The sequence below is a fragment of the Acomys minous genome (genome assembly GCF_964271855.1).
Source record: "Acomys minous genome assembly, chromosome: 9".
NCBI classification, from domain to species: Eukaryota; Metazoa; Chordata; class Mammalia; order Rodentia; family Muridae; genus Acomys; species Acomys minous.
In genome coordinates this window covers 4597721-4614789 of record NC_140490.1, presented here as the reverse complement: position 1 = coordinate 4614789, position 17069 = coordinate 4597721, and the positions used below count along the sequence as shown (strand labels likewise).

Genomic DNA, 17069 nt, shown 5'->3' with positions numbered 1-17069 from the left:
TTACCTGTGCTTTCATGATAATGTAATCCTGACCAAAGCAGGGAGCTCCACCCCTCCCTCCATGCTTTCTTCTAGAAGTCTCACAGTTTCAGGTCTTATGCTTAAGTCTTTAATCCAGTTTGATTTTGGTTTTTAAATGTTGTGTGATCTACAGGTCTAATTTAATTATTCTGCATGTGGACAGTTAGCTTTCCTGATGCCGTGTATTAAAGATGCTGCCCTTCTTTCATTGTGTTCTTGGCAACTGGGTAAAAAGTCAATGGACTGTAAATGTGTAGACTTATTTCTGGATCTTCAAATTTGTGTCAGTAGTCTATAGCTTTCTCTTTCTTGTTTTATGGTTGTTTAATAGATAAGGCCTTGCTATGTTGCCAGGGCTGAACTCGTGATGTCTCAACCTCTCTAGTACCTAGAATTACAAGTGTTGCACCGGCTTTGATTCACATTTATTGATGATTCTCAGATTTACTGGCACAAAAGGTCACGGAGGCTACTCACTCCCCCATACTTTCCAGTGCTGGTCTAATTCAGACAAAACTGATTGAATACTATTAGTGATACTATAACAGCAAGAAAATAAGTGTTTCCTTTCAATTAAGATAGGTGTATTAGAAACTGAAGTTTCAGCACTGCCATATGATAGAAATGGACAATAGAAGAGACAACCATGTTTACCACTGGGCAGCTCCCACCCATGCCCTAGTATCTTTGCCTTCAGAAGGCTGAAGGAAGTCAGGCTAGTACAAGGTCAGTGCATGAATATTTTATGTGGCCAGGGACAAGGCTCAGCAGGTGAAATGTTTGCTGAGAAATCCTCACAGCTGGATGCTGATGCCTGGGACACACATAAAAGGCTGGATGGGGTGTCTTGCTTCTGAAATCGCAGTATTCCCATGGTGAGATGCAAGGTAGTAGACATAGAAGAACAGGCCCAAAGGTCATGAGCCAGCTGGTGCCGAGTATATAAACACAGCAAAAACGGCAAGCAAGGCACCACCTTTACAAGGTGGGAGGAAGGGACTGACTCCGGAAAGTTCTCTTTTGACTGCCACGTGTGTGAGCCTACTGGTATGAGCACATGGGAACACACAAATTAGAAAACAAACTCCTCAAATCTCTTGTCCTTTTTGGGGGATGGTATTCTTCTACTTGACAAGGATATATATTTTTTTTCAAGCTGTAGTGAAATGCGTGTCACAGAGATGAAAATTAGCCTTATGGAGGTTTGTCTGGGCACCATGGTAAGAGGGGTGTCTTTCTTCCTGAGAAATAAAACTCTGTACAGGGTTTGTTAACTCTAGGGTTACATAAAGACTGGTGTTAATTCTGGGTGTATTAGTCACTTAGACACTTTGTCACTCTGATGAAACACTTGACATGGCCAGTCAGAATCAACTTTCTGATGGCCAAACTGGTTCTATGACAAGATATCGCCTCTGAAGTTAAGCCCTCTTCACCCAAATCATCAAGGAAAATATGTTACTACTAGTACCCAACTCCCAGCCCGATGCTCTATTGTTGGAGTTCATTTTGGGAAGGGTGGCATCTGCCCTCTCTTTGTAACAGACTGTGGGAACATGTGTCCAGACATGCTTCAGCCAATAAGACAAAATTCAATCTCCCCGAGGGATTTCATCCATTGTCATATCCTGTCCGGCCTTGCTACATGTGACACACAAAGTCAAACTCCCATCTTGCCATGAAATGGATGGGGTTTTTTGTTTTCTTTTGTGCTTTCTTCTAGGTGTCTTTCCAGAAGCACTAGAGAAAATCAAAGCAGAAAAAAATTGAGATGTACACATTGTATTTCTAAGCTCACCATTAAAGCTAGCATATTCCCTCTGATGGTGACAGGACAAACAGCTCCACATGCCTCGGATTAAATAAGCTATCATAAAAGACCAGGGCGAGGAATCGAGTAGAATCATCTCTGGCACGAAGCGTGGCCAGCCTGAAGAGATCCATACACCTTGCGTGTCTCCAGCCAGCTCTGAACGCTCCAGCAGTCCTGCGCAGTGGCTGCCCCTAATAGCTGCCTTGCTATTGCCCCATTTCCATCTCCTATCTGTCCTTGGACACACAGTCCCAGTGTCTAGCTTGGAATTTCCACTGTAGTTTGTTTACAGACAAATGAAGTCCTTGCCCTCAGACCAGGCATCGTGGGTGATCTATATGGGAATGAAACACAAAGCTGTCTCTCGGAGGGCAGCGTTGCTTCACTTTGTGTCACAAATGTTGTCACCTCGTAAAGCTGACAATAGTCACTGATGAGCGTGCCGGAGTCCAGTCCCCAAAGCACATTGCCTTCGTGCCACACGAATTAGAGCCATTTGTGTCCCCTGGCAGATGCATTGTTCTCCCCTTTCCTCTTGTGTGCGTTCAGCTTGGATCCCAGTGTTGTTTTCCCTTAATTTAATACTGACATTTAGATGATTCTAGCCAGATCATCAGATTCTTTTGCGAAGTGTCTTTGTAAGGTCTAAATTCTATCTGGTGCCAAGTACCGGCTGTTGATCAGCTGGATGGGGATTTTACAACACTTAATAATCAAAAAAGATACTGTAGCTGGAGAGATGGCTCTCGCAGAAGACACCTGGGTTTGGCTCCTTGTACCCACCCCAGGTGGCTCCCCAGGTGGCTCACAGCCATCTGCAATTCTAATTCCAGGGCGGCCTATCTACTTTTTCTGGCCTCTTTCATAATTAAATACACACGTGGGGCATATACATAAATGCCTGCAAACCAGCCATACACATAAAAATAAGTAATTCTTTAAAGCTAGGAGAGGGACAGTGTCCTCATCACGTGAAAATATAATAACTCAAAATGAGTTAGTGGTGATATGTTATAAACCATCTAACTAAGAGCTGACAGTATAAAAGAGTCTTATTTGTGGGGCATGCCTGATTCTAAAATTCCTTGTAAAGAGAGAAGGTGGGAATTAGATGAGCAAGGTGGAATTGGCATGCCTGTTGGGAGTTTTAAGGGTCTACCATGGGCTGTGATTTTGACTTTGAAATCCAGATGATTTCTGGCTTGGCATGGTGGCTGGAGGCCGCCATGTTTTGACAGAGAGAGAGAGAGACAGAGAGAGAGAGAGAGAGAGAGAGAGAGAGAGAGAGAGAGAGCGCTGTTGCTCCTGTCACCCAATCAGATCCTCTCACTGGGGTTCTTCCCCACGGATGGTGTCTGACTGGGAATGACTAGGAAGTAGTGGAAGGACGCACACGAGGATAGCAGTGCTGGACACGCAGCCTGTGAGCGCTGCATACGCGCCTGCCTGCCACACCTAAGCTCAACTTGTCTTGCTTTAAAGAGCAGATGAGCAAAGAGAGCCTTGCCCCAGCCAACTGGAGCCAAAAAGCCCACAAGTGCAGTAAGTGTGGCGGAACAGAAGGAATGCCTCTTATTGCCCTGCGGGGCCTGTTGGTAGGAACAGGAAGACATTTGGAAAGTGGCCTGGCCAGAGGGTCTTGTGAGCATCAGAAGCTGCGGGTGAGATAGAGGGGAGCAGAGGACGGGGAAGGGAGACAGTGGGTGCACAGGTATGGGTCTTTCACTGTGACCGTGGATACACAGGATCTTACCTGGCACATTTCTCTTGGTTCCCACCGTCCCCGAAGGAGTGTCCACCACCGAAACCTTTTTTATCTATATACTTCGGAGCTAGCAAGATGTCAGGGACCTGGAACCCAGGGATTCAGGAACAAGCCAAGGAAATGATTAAAGAGCTGAAGTAGCCACAGAGTCAGCGTGTCGTCCGCACCATGAGCACTGCTGTGCAAGACAGTCCAACAACTAGTTAAGTGTTGTTTTGCCCAGGGCAGATGAAAAGGTATGGGGTAACGTGTCTTCCACTCTAGTAGCCAACAGCCAATAAATTTTGTGTCTTTTCCCTTCCAAGTGGACTGTCAGTAAATATTTTTTAAAATGTTATATTGAACACAGTGACCTCAAATTTATTTGTACTTTTTTTTTTCAATGAGACTCTCTGAGTAATTGCAGACTCTCGTCGCTGTAGGCTCCTGTGGGTTTCAAAACAGCCTCTGCTACTTTCCCAACTCCACTCTACTCAGGAAAACAGCCTCTCGCCTTTGCTGCCAACTTTGTCTGGAGACTAAGAGGGTGAGATTGAAAACCCCCTCCTCGTACACACGTCACCTCTCGTGCTTGTTTCTGGCTTCCTTTGGGTGTGTGAGCAGACTCATTTTATTAAACCATTTTTCAGGGGACAGATGGGAAATCTGTCTTTCCCATTAGTCACCAGAAAGTGACCCCAGCAGCTGTGCAGGGGATTGGTCAAGCTGTGGCAACCAACTAGGCCGGAGTGGAAAAAGACACCAGGCCTTGTCACAAGATTCCCAGACATTCTCAGGAGCTCTGGAATGGCTGAAGCCTTGTCATTAGCTGCCTCTTGCTTGGCTGCGATCCTCCGCTGGAGCCAAGGGTGAGGCACTGTGTATCCAGGCAAGGAAGTGGGACATCGACTGCTTACCATTTGGCACCCATGTTTAATTAGTTCCTTAATATTGTGTGGGTGGGGAGACATGAAATAAATAAGGCCAACTGACCACTCTATAATTTGTTTCCGAAGCTTGGCAAGACATAAAAGTCCACCTTCCAAAACCACACAGCATAATTTATTTTACGAGTCCCTCTCGGCACCAGGTCCGGGCTAACCCTGAGTTGAGAGGCTGTGCCTTCTCTTCCTGGTGCTGGTGGTCACAGTGTGTCCTTTCTTGGCAGTGGCTGTGGGCCCAGCAAAACAGGCCTGTGAAAAGCGAGTGGATTAATCATTCTGAAGGCATGCTCGGCCGCAGCCGCTCCTCTGCAGGATGCCTGAGAACCAGCAAAAGGCCACCATAGCAATTCACAAGGGGACAGAAGATGTCTGAAGACACACACACACACACACACACACACAGAGAGAGACACACACACGGCGGGGTGTAGGGTTAGAAGGCTTTTATATTGTACGCATTGGAGTTTTCATTAAACTGAAAAGTGTATACCAAAAAAATATATCGCCATCCCTGTAGCAGAAACTGTGACAAGTCCAACCTTTTTATTACAATCAGGTTTTCTCTAAATATATTATGCCCTGCAGGTCAAAATGATTTACTTCTCGGTTTGAGGACATCTGAATTCTATTCTGCTATTGCCAGTATGTTCTCAGCTGTGCCAAAACTGAGCAGGTCTGCGGTTCCTTTGTAACATCAAAACGGAGGCATTTATCATAGAGATTTATCGTGGGACAGCCTGCCAGATGGTTTGGGTATTTTAAAGGTGAACTGCTTGGGCCTTGATTAGCTCATGCAGACTTCTAGTTAAGACAACTCTATCAGCTGCGCACTGGAGAGATGCTGTCTTCCCCCCCCCCCCCCCCACCTTCCCCTCCTCTACACACCCTCCCTCTGCTCTAGAAAGGCAGAAAATATTAATGTAATGGCAGATGTGGCATAGATTGTCATTTCAGGAAGAAAACCAAGCCATGGCCAATCCCACTGATTGCATTCTAATTAGGATGTGACCTCCTGTTGCTTTGCATAGAGGCAGCATTCATTTCAGGACCCCACTGTAGAACTTGCCGAGTCAACGACCCTCAAAGGGGCAATTGTAAGATTTAAGCTTGGATTTTTTTTTCCCCTGCCAGGGCCTTTGCTGATTGGGCCGGCAAGAATGCATTTGATTATATAGACTGAACTTATTGGGAACAGAACCTTTGGGCTTTGAAATGCTTCTCATTCAAATTACATTCAGGCATTCAATCAACATTGATTGTGATATGGATTGGCAATGGGGAATGCCTTGGGTTTTCGCTCTAATGGGATATTTTGCTCAGCACTGCACTGGATAACTGAAACTAGGGAGAAGAAGCAAGCAGTGTTTCCATGACCTTAAGCCTGAGTTTCCCATCAGAGGAGGATTTCTCTAGGGAGCCCAAGGGTGTCCATTAGCAGCCAATCAGTGTCCCTAGACCATACTTTTTCCTGCAAAGTTGGGTCCTGTGAGTATTCCAAATTTAATTAACCCCCAAGAACCTTGGAGTGTGTGTGTGTGTGTGTGTGTGTGTGTGTGTGTGTGTGTGTGTGTGTGTATGTTCCTGTTAAATAAGGCAGGTCCTTGGTTTTGCACATAAAAAGCTAGGCAAATCCAGTTTAGATTCCTTGTGAGGTTCTGGATCTCAAAGGGAAACAAGCACAGGGCCGGGGCCCAGGGACAGAGGTTCTTGTTAGAGCTGCTATCGGTGTGATTTAGACCAACATTCTGTTTCCTTATGTGTAAGATGAACTAATAAGTGGTCCCAAGACTCAACTTGTGATGTAGGTGATTTAACTATATATGTCAAATTAAAGTATTATGATTATTTATAGGTTTCTTTCTATTATTCCTATATGTAAACTTATAAACAGTAATAACACTTTAATTTATGTATGTAATTATATATACAAATATGCAATATATATATGTATACACACACACACACACACACACAGCGCCACTTCAACCTTGTACTGCCTCTGGGAAATTCCTCTGGAGACCAGCATCTCAAGTGGTTTCCTCTTGGCAGCCATCATAACTGAAGGAATTTCTCTGTGTGTCCCTCTTGATCCCATTAGCCAAGGAGTCAGACAGGAATCCTCACAGGAGTCGGGGACTCGCTAGGGAAACAACCCTGATGAAATAGCTCAGGATAGCTCCGCTCTTTTTATTCACCACGTGTCATCAGCTGTCATGTGTATGCAGATGCTTCTCAGAGACAAATGTCACAGACTCGGTAGCTTTCCTGATACCCACCATTTCCAAGTCGGCGGTCACCTTGAACAATATTCTAGGGTCTCAAATTCATTGTTCTTTTCTTCAAGCAAACAGCATCAACAGATCGTAAATAGTCACTCTAGCAGCTCAAGCTCAAACCCTTGGACTCGTCCTTCGTACTGCAGCCACTGAACTTACCAGTCAGATAAAGCTAGTATAAGTCTGGTTAAGTCTACCACTGAGCGCACATTTGAACATGCCCATCCGCCGACATCCCTCCATTGTTTCCTTCCTGCCTGCCCTCCTCTCAGTGGCTGTCCTTGGTAGATTCTCCCTCTTCCTCTCTGAGCCAGTCCAGTCTGCACTGCACTTCACTGCTTTATCAGGAGGGTAAACGTGGTCCTCATGAGATGTACTTCCTGGCATTCGTGCCCTCGTACAATCCTCTCTCCTTTTGTGCATGCAAGGGGGGTTATGCCATGCCTGCCCCAGATAGATCAGAGGGAGGTAATGGGATAGTAATATCAGGATTAGGTAACCTGTAACTTCTGTATTGCTGGCCACCTTTCTTCCTGGTACGTTAATGAAATGAGATGCCAAGTTGGAGAGATCAAAGGAAAAGCAATAGAAGATGCTCCTGGCTAGTAGCAGTGAGGAGCAATGGGCCTCTATCCAGTTGTCCATGTGGACATGAACCCTGTAACACTCATGTGGGCTCGGGGGCTTCTTCAGTGTACCCCAGGTGAAGCCTCAGGCCTTACTGCATGCCTCTGCAGCATCCCAGTGAGATGCTTGAAGCAGAGGGTTTCTCGGAGCATTAGGCAGAGTTCAGACTCACTGTGAATATGTCCTGGTAAGTGAGAGCCACTAAACTCAGGTTGGAGGCAGGGCTGGGGGAGGCACAGACAGCACATGCTAGGGCAGCCTTATTGCTTCATGGCAATGCCAGTCCTCTTCTTGGAAACACTCAGAGGCCTAAGACGCTTTGTGTTTGGTTGTGAGCTCCCTGTCCTTGCTGATTCCCAGATTCTTCCATGAGTGCCATGCCCCTGGAGCTGTTCCTAATTCCTGCTTTCTGACTTTGGCCCTCGATGACACTGTTACCTTTTTCCACCTTCTCTTTATGACCAACTCCGGTATCGCTTTTTAAAGGGCCACTTCGATGCCACCACTTTCACGAAACCGTTTGTAACCCTGCAGCTATATAGATTGCGGAGCTGCCATCGTGTTGTACCTTAGGTCACTTTTCATTTTTCGTCTCCTCAGGGAGTGGTTTGAGGGCGGCGTTCGAGCCTTGGTTACAAAGCTGTAGATTTTATGAGGGGAACTAGTCCTCCTACGCCCTCAGGGACCCTAATAAGATAGCTGAGAGATAATGTGCTCTCAAACAAGTTATTCATTAATGAAGAGTAGGCCAGCTTGCCCACAGGATGTAAGTTGTATACGGAATTATTGGTTTATTTTCTCACTCACTCATTCATTCTTGTTTTTCATACCACAGGCATTGAATTAAGGATGGACCGAGGTAAAACTGAACTCATGGGCACGTGTGCAGAAGGGGACTTTGCATTTGGGGTTCAGTGTTCTGCGGTCCACTAGCCTGGGAGTCATTTTTATCTCTGGCTCTGTGCTTTGTCCCCTAGGACAGCGAAGCACGTGATGGGAGCTTGGAGAGTGTTCTCATGCCTCCATGCCTCCTCACTTCCCCAGGATGCCTTCCAGCTCCCACTTCTCACCCTCTGGCCCTAGGGAGAAGCCTAGGCACAGACAGGACACAAAGCAGGCTGGGCTTGGAGTCCTGCCCTCCCCCTCCCCCCCATAACAATGTAAGGCTCTTAGGGACCTATGAAGGCTTTGCATAGCTTAGCTGCATAGTTGGGGTACAATATTAAGTAACAAATAAGTGCCACAAGAATCTGAGAGAACAACTCCAGAAAGAAAAGGGGGGTGGGGGGGAGAAAAAAGCTTTTCTCTCTTGTTTTTAAATAAAGAGCCACGCCTTCTGTATCTGACTAGGGCACTGAAGCAGATTGTCTCATTAAGGGTGAGACAGCAAACAGTAAACAAACACCATGACATTAAGGAGAATGAGGTGAGGTCTCGGGCTGGTGTGGGAGAAGGTAGATTAGAGCAAATGTCCGATGGAAGGAAATGGGAAGGTGGGGCAGTTTCCACACAGGGGAATGTTCTAGAATCAAATCTTTGGGTCTGGAATGGGCTTGAGACCCAGAAGGCAGCATGGGCTGTAGGAACCATAGAGGAGAGGAGAGAAGACTGAGAACTTTACAAGGCAGGGATGCACAGACCCTTTCCTGCCGAGCTGGTCTTGCTGATGAGCTCGCTGGTCTCAGAGCTATTCAGGTCCTGGGGTCCTGGCTTTTATTTTGTCTCCTAAAAATGATAGAGAGCTTTTATTGCTCCGAGCTAACTGAGTGCCTTCTACTTTAACTTAATCCCTTTTGCTGTGTCAGCTTAGCTATTTTGCGTCCTCTAACGTAGATATGTTCTGTACAGACGTATATATTTTAACAGGACACAAATAATAACATATAGGCCAAGAAATGCACAGTGCCTTCAATGGGCCGTGAGGGTGGGACTTCTTCATTCCCACAAACCTACAGGACTTCTGAATTCATCTCCATGGTGAGAAACTGGTACCTCACAGTCCATGTCTCTGGGCTTTAGCCATAGCTGACTTCTTCTCACTTTGCTAGTAGCCATACTGGGTGCCCTCCAGGGTCCTGAGCTCTCCAGCCAGCTCCAGCCTTGCTTCTCCTGCAGGATCTTATGAGTACCTGTTCCCTTCGTGCCTGGGATTACCTTCTTTAGTGTTTCTCACTAAAAATAGATTAAAATCATATAGACATAATATCCTAGCCAGATATAGGGACCAGCACCTGTAATCCTAGCACCTCAGAGACAGAGGCAGGTCTATGTGAGTTCTAAGCCAGTCTGGACTCTATAGCCAGCCTGGGCTACAGAGTGAAACCATGCCTTAAAGCCAAAGAAATAAATCAAATCAAATTAATAAAATTAAAAAATATATAAAACCCCATAATATAGTGCAGACTTTGAATTATAGGCATGCAGCTTGACTCTGGGACTAAATACCACAAATGGGGATTCTTGGGGGGCATTTTTTGTTTGTCTTTAATGTCTGGCATCTAATCCTGCGAGTCAGAAGTGAGGAGCGGGAGTCTAGAAGATGTCAATTCTAACTCCTAGGCCTCGCGTTTGTTCTCCTCGTCTGCTGTGCCCATTCTGTGAGGCCTCGTGAGTGCTGGCCTATAAAGATCCTCTGGGCCAAGGCTACTTGGCTTGGTCCGTACCTGAAAACAGTTCCTTTAAAAAAATCTAGGGGATTTGGTAAGAAGGAAATTAAGTAATTTTGTTATTTTTTTCCCTTGATAATGCTAAAATTATTAATCTTCAAAGATAAGTACCGTTCAGGGCATAATGAGTTCGAATTGTTGATAATTATAATTTTGAAGAATTTCAGTTTGCTGTCAGCCGAGTAATTAAAGGGGTGGCACCAGGACTCTAATTTGTTCATGATGGTTGTATTTCTGGTGAAAATTTTCTGTGTGGTGAAAAAAAAAAAAAAAAAAAAGGAAAAGAAAGAAAGGAAGGAAGGAAGGAAGGAAGATAAAAGCACCTTGTTCTAGGCCCTTTTACACCCCCTGTGAGATGGAAGGTGACTGAATAAAATCCAGCAGCCCCCTGAGTGGTAAGACCTTGGCTTCCTTTCTCAAGGACCTCCAGTCGCAGGACAGATACTCCCTTTGTCCTTGTAAAGGCAGACGTAGGCTAGACTCCTCGCCTTTGATTAAGCAGGACATGATACCCAGGTCCTATCTGCATCCTAGGAAGACCCCTTTCCCTTGGCTCCAGCGAGATCCCTCACTCAATTGCCCATGAGCCACCATTATTTTGAGACTTCTTGCACATACCAGAGCTGAACTGAAAAAAAAAAAAATGGAGCTGAAAGAAAAGAGGAAGAGAAAATGGAAAACTAATGATTCAAGAAATCACAGAGCACGAGATAATTCTATTTTGAAATCACAGCAGTGGCACCCAGAGGCGGAAGCTCCCCAAATTGCTAGTGAAAACCCTTTGATGGATCCAGTTGTAAGAAAGCCCAAGGCACTTTTTTATATTATTATTATGAGCGGTTCACATTCCCCCAGAAGAGGCATTTAGCAGCCATTTTTAAATGTCTGTATGTGTGCAAGCTAAAAAATAAAATAAAAATAGAAAGGGCTCAGAATATCTCCAACCCTAAATGGCCCTCATTTGAGCACTGGCTTTTACTTAGAATAAAAGCAAAGCTCTTGCAGTGCTAGTGGAGATATTCTGAGAAGTCCCAACCTCATCCATCTCAGCTTTCGCCTGGCTTGCTCCCTCCTTCCTGGCTTTTCTGGAGCACAGTGGGCATGGCGCCTACTGAGAACCCAAGCCCTTGTATATTCCTGACTGGAACATTCTTCCTAGTATACCCACCCGAGGGACCGCTTTTTCCTCTCAGGGTACCTTCCTCTCTGAGGGGTTTGTCTTTCCGCATCGTTATAACCACGTGATCCCTCTTTTGTAAGCCCTATGTCGTAAATGTGAGGGAGGATCTCGAGGTTGGAAGGTCCAGTGTAACCACAAAATGCGCAAGCAAAAGGATTGTATCAGGGTCACTGAGAAAGAGAGAGGGAAGGAGGAAGGGTAGCAGGGAGGGAGGGAGGGGGGAGAAAGAGAGAGAGAGAGACAGAGGGAGAGAATATAGTTTCAATAAAAGTGAAAATTTGGGGCAATGGGCCTTGAGGATGGAGGGGAGGAGTCCTGAGCCAAGCAACGGGAAATGTGGGGGAAGCCCATCTCAAGTTGGAAATGGAGAAAACCTAAGCAATTCTCCTTGCTGATAGCTTGACTTAAGCCAGAGAGCACCATTTGTTAGGACAGCTAATTGTCACACCAGCACTGGTGTTTGGAACACCAGCTTTCATGTGCATTGAGGCTAAGGGGAGAAGCCTGGATGGACTCCTGGTTGTTGAGCTAAGGGGAGGGACTTCCTGGGTATAGCAGGAAGCCATTCCTGCATCTGCTTAATAGTCCAGACCTGTGACCACACTATTGACACACTGTGACCAAGTGGGTCTATTCCTTCAGTTTAAGTGTGTGATTGGCTTTTTATGCTCATTCCACAGTCAGGAAGGACATCTGAAGTGGGAGGTCAGATTTGCCTGTTTGTTGGCTAACACTTGTCTTGAGAATTTCGCATAGGAACTCTGTGTTTACATTATTTCCATGCATCTCTCTTCCCCCCTCCAACTTTTCCCATGTCTTCTTCTCCCCCTCTCAAATTTACAAACTCATAATTTCACTGAGTCAATTTACTGTTGCTTGTGTGTGTATGTGTGTTTAGGGCTGACCACCTGGTATTGCATATCTCAGCCTGGAGAAAGCTGTTTCTCCCTCTCTCAGGAGCTATTGATTGCTGATAACCCTTCAGCTGGGGTGGGCCCGTGTAAAGTAAGCATGTTGCCATGTGTAATTGATGTGTTCATTATGTAGATCTTGTTTAGGCAGCCATATTGTTGAGGTTTCATGGGTTTAGCATCCATGCTGTGTCTAGAAGACAGTGGCTCTCAGCTGGTATCTTGGTCCTCTGGCGACATTCAGGGTTAATGGGAGAGCTCTACAACCATCCTTGGTGAGAACTGGACCCCACGACGGCAGAGAGGAGAAGGAAAAATATCATATGGTGTCTGTTCATTCATTCGTGGAATCATCTTTTAATTGTTGATGATTAAAACATTCTAAAGTGAACATATTTATAAAGCCCCTAGCAGATACCTTCTTCCTTTCTCCTGTGTCTCTGGCTTTATCTTCCTTTGCTCTTCTCCTTTCTTTCTCTCCCCACCCCATCTTAGACACCGCCCCCCCCCCCCCCCCAGCTTTTAAAGCTGGAAGTATTTGTAAGGATAACTTTAGCACCTTTTCTTTCCCAGGTTAACTTTTCTAAGTGCTCATATAATCCAAAAGCACAGTCCCAGTTGCATGCTTTCAAAAAAAAAAAAAAAAGCAAATGCTAACCATTGAGGAGAACCTACATATTAACAGGGAAAAACAAGCAAACAACCAACCAGGGAAGGCTGGAGGAACTCATTTGCATATGCGCATGCTCTTTACTTAGAGAAGGGTTTTAGGAGGTGGGTTTGGGCAGCATGGTGGCTTCGGGTACTGGCTTGTAAAAAAAGAGCTTGTTGTGATTCATATCAAGCACAGGGTGCACAAAAGCTAAACACTGGAAAGGGGCTTTTGATCGTTTCTTGTTTTTGTTTTTGTTTTTGTTTCGTTTTGTTTGCGGAGAGCGGGGGAGGGGTTTGGTTTGGTTTTTTGTTATTTGTTTGCTTGCTTGATACAAGATCTCACTATATAGCCCTGGCTGGTCTGGAACTCTCTCTGTAGGACAGGATGGCCTTACACTCACAGAGATCCACCTGCCGCTGCTTCTCATGAGGTGCACATCACTATGACTAGGCCTCTTTTTTTTTTTAATTTAAATACATTTTTTATTGAAAAATAAAATAATTCATATTACATCTCATTTGCTATCCTATCCCAAGCATCCTCCCATTCCTCCCTCCCTCCTGCTTTCACCCCATTTCCCCTTCCCTATGACTGTGACTGAGGAGGACCTCCTCCCCCTGAATATGATGTTAGGGTATCAAGTCTCTTCTTGGTAGTCTGCTATCCTTCCTCTGAGTGCCATCAGGCCTCCCCATCCAGGGGACATGTAGACCTCTTATATGTATGTGTTCTTGCTGTAAGTTCTTGATGCAGAGATGTTGAGAGGGCTTGGCAAACCCAACTCCTTTCCATTTTATTTACAAGGCAGCAGGGTTGAGACAGATGGCCACTTAGAGGGCCTTGAGCTTCTTAACTCCTAATAAAGGACTTCAGCCCATTACAGTCGTGTACTTGAATGGATTGTTTGCTCTGCATACGGTAGAAGGTAGCAACGCTGCTCCTCACCACCATGCCTCTCTGGCTGGCCTGAGAGTGGACTCTCAGCCAATGAGTTCAGGCTGAATCGTCAGGTGCCCTTTCTCCCACGGAGACTCCTTAGGGACCTTCTGAAAGGAGATACACATTTTAAAACAAGTAAAGTGATGACTATTGGATCTGCAGAGCCTGCTCAAAAGCTCCTGGTTATTGCCTTTGATGTTGTCCATTTTTCAGAAAGAAAAAAAAAATGTAAGTGTTTGAGAAAAGCAAGGTTAAAGAGAAGTGTCAAGATCTCCATCCAGTTGAGTGACATTGGCTTAGCTGTTACTGTTCTGTCACCAGCAACATCTATCTGTTCTGTGATACATTTATCTATGTCTGATATGCAGCGAACAGCCATGAGTAGAATCCAGTCCATGACTTAGAAAATTCATTTGCAGCTAGAAAGGGGAGCCATAGCCAAACCACGAGCAAGGCGCCCCAGTTCAGTGTGTTGGGAAGAGGACACATGGAGGTTGTGTGCATCTCAGCTCCACTTCGGCTGAGGAAGGGTTAGGGTGGCTGAGGTCTTGGAAGGGGACAGTAGCCATATGCCATATGGTCAAGGTCTGGGAAGACTCAGTCTTACCCTGTTTCTACTTGTTTTTATAAAATATAACAAGCTCTAAAGGGCTCTGTTTATTTTTCTCATCCATTCAAAATTTCAGAGTTTAAGGGTGCGCAGAGCAGTTGAGTACTCGTGTTCTGATTGCAGATGGACATGGTGGTAGAATATGTAAATGACTATATTAGGCAATAGTAGATTTAGTTTCATCCTTTGCAAGATTGAATTCTGCAACTTCTTCTACCTTGAGATTTGGTGAATTGAAATAATTAACTTTCATCTCAGTATTAGTTCAACTCAATAGCAACCTTGTAAAATATATTTTTAAAAAAATCATCCTCGTTTTTGTAGACAAGTAAAAAGAAATATAACAGAGAGTGAGATCAGAGCACGAGATATGTTCCAGAACTCACAGCTGGAAGATGGCCACGTGAGAGCCAACAGCTGTCTGTCTGTCTGTCTGTCATTAAATTGCTGCTGTCTGAACCGAACATATGACTTCATCATAGGCCAGGACAATCTCCAACTGCCTTTGCAAGTAGACCTGCATTAGAGCATTTGCTTTGAGTTAAAATGTGATCCTCAAGGCAGTCCTATTAAGGACAATGTGTTAACACAGAAGTTTAAATGATCAAAGATGTATCTGATATAATTAGATTAGAATTCTCGATATAATTAGTCAGTCATCGTCTTCCATATCACTGATGAGGGAAACACAATTTCAGAATCACAGCAGGGAAGCAGGTCCTCCCACTCTTCCCTGTCTCAGCAAACACTGGCAGCATTTGTAAATGTCGTGATCCCAGGAGAGAATTCACAGCAGTCCAATCCGAGGAATCGGGGCGAGAGGCTGGCTGGGGCATAGAATGCAGTGCATCCTCCTGTTGCCATCCAGGTGGTGGAACCTGCTGCTCTTTCACCTGTGTGTGGGTTCTGAGTCTTGTGCTCAGGCTTGGGCAGCAAGGCTCTTACCCAATCAGTAGTCGTACCAGCCTCGGCATCACACCGGAGAAGTTAAAATTGTATCATATTATGCTTTTCTGGGCTGTTTGATGGTTTCATAATTTTCTGCAAGTGGATTATTATTCTGCAACTAGGAACTTTTAGCATTATATCTTTTAAAGTTGCATTTTCTATTCCATTATATTCATTTGTGAAATTTAGCGTATTAATCATTCTCATCTTTCTGACTTCCATTCCAAAATAATCAAATATTAATATATTACATTTATTTCTAAGCCTTCTGACATGCAGTTTTGATCATGGCAAAAAAAAATGTAGAATTCTATTTGCTTTTTTCAGTAAACAATGTAACTGTTTTATATTATACGATCCCCATGAATTTCACTTTTATTGACTTTATACGGGTATATTTGAATATTAATAGCCAACTTCACAATTGACTCTAGTATTTCCCAAAATATCATAATAACTAGGACATAAATATTTATTATGTGTTGACTATGGCTTTTGATGTTACAGAGGGTTGAGTCTAAAAAACGATTTATATAAAGCAAGTCAGTATGTCAAGGGTTCTATTGTGGACATACAGAGTTAGAATCTTGGGGGAATGTGGGGTCCAGTCATAGGAATGAGTCAGGAAGTTTCTGGAAGCAGTGGCATCAAAGCTGAGAGATGGCCATGCATCATATTAATACACAGAGAGGAAGACAGGGAGTGTGTTCAATTCAGAGAAAGCAGCGTGTGCAATGGGTGGGGAGACACGGGCGTGGTTGTGAAAGAAATTCGTGGCAGTTTGGATGATAAATATCCCCCACAGTCTTGGGCGTTTAAATACTGAGTACCAGTTCGCTGGAAAAGATGGGAAGAATAATGCTAATGGATCTCAGTGTCGTGACATGCCAGGGGCTCCTGAAGGCTGGGTCTGCTCCTGCGCTCACCCGCCATGTTGTCTCAACAGCCATGTTATGGCCACCACCAGAGAGTCCACACAGCTCCCACCAGACTTCCCCCAGCTGTTTGTGTCACAGGAAGCTGCTTTGCCTGCTGAATGCTCAGCTGGTACCCACAGCCAAGTGATTTTAAAGACCTCTAGAGGGTTTAGGATGGTCACACTCATACCCTGCTCCTTCTGTGCTTCACAGAGTCCTTAAGTGGAATGTACTTACCTCAAACAGCTCCAGCAATTCCCTGAATGTTTTTGTTTGGCTTTGGGTTAATTCTGTATTGTTTTTCTCTTTAGATGATTAAGGTTAAAGGTTACGTTTTCCTGGCCAAAGATTTCTTTATATAGCATTATGCACCCTTATCGTGAGCCCTCAAAGCTCACGCCAAAGACATTCCGCCTCGTGTTGCTGACCCTATTTTCCAGGAGGAGAAAGTAGAGGAAGTAGAGAGAAGAGCAAGGCAAGGGTGTCGGAGGCGGAGGCTGGAGGCACCTCTGGCAGGACACTGGAACTCGGCCACAGGCTTTGAGGCTTTGCCTGAGTCTTCTAGGCTTTCCTGGGCGGGGCCACTTTGGAGGCATGAGGCATGGCATATGTAATGGGGGGGGGGAGAGTGTCAGAGCTCCACCCAAGAAGCCACAGCTGGGATGCAGGGGTGCAGGGGTGCAGGAGTGCAGGGGTGCAGGGTGATGGGAAGGAGATGGAGCCATCACCCAGCCACCAGTGGGACACCTCCTGGTCTTTACAAGTCCCTGTCTGAAAATGGCTACGTTTGGTTTTGATGAGATTATCATTTGAATTCT

The 17069-nt window shown here is 45.1% G+C and overlaps 1 protein-coding gene across 2 annotated transcripts in view; it reads left to right on the top strand.

Annotated features, from left to right (window-relative positions):
• Positions 1–17069, top strand: part of LRMDA (leucine rich melanocyte differentiation associated) — a 1017118-nt gene that overhangs the window by 886060 nt on the left and 113989 nt on the right. The window contains exon 5 of one of the 2 annotated variants that reach the window (XM_084794315.1): positions 4022–4275. The exons of the other annotated variant lie outside the window; for it this stretch is intronic. Within the exon in view, the coding sequence (XP_084650441.1) occupies positions 4022–4260 (239 nt within the window). The 3' untranslated portion in view covers positions 4261–4275. Of the gene's footprint in view, positions 1–4021; positions 4276–17069 lie in introns of those variants that run through there. 2 annotated transcript variants of the gene reach the window in all.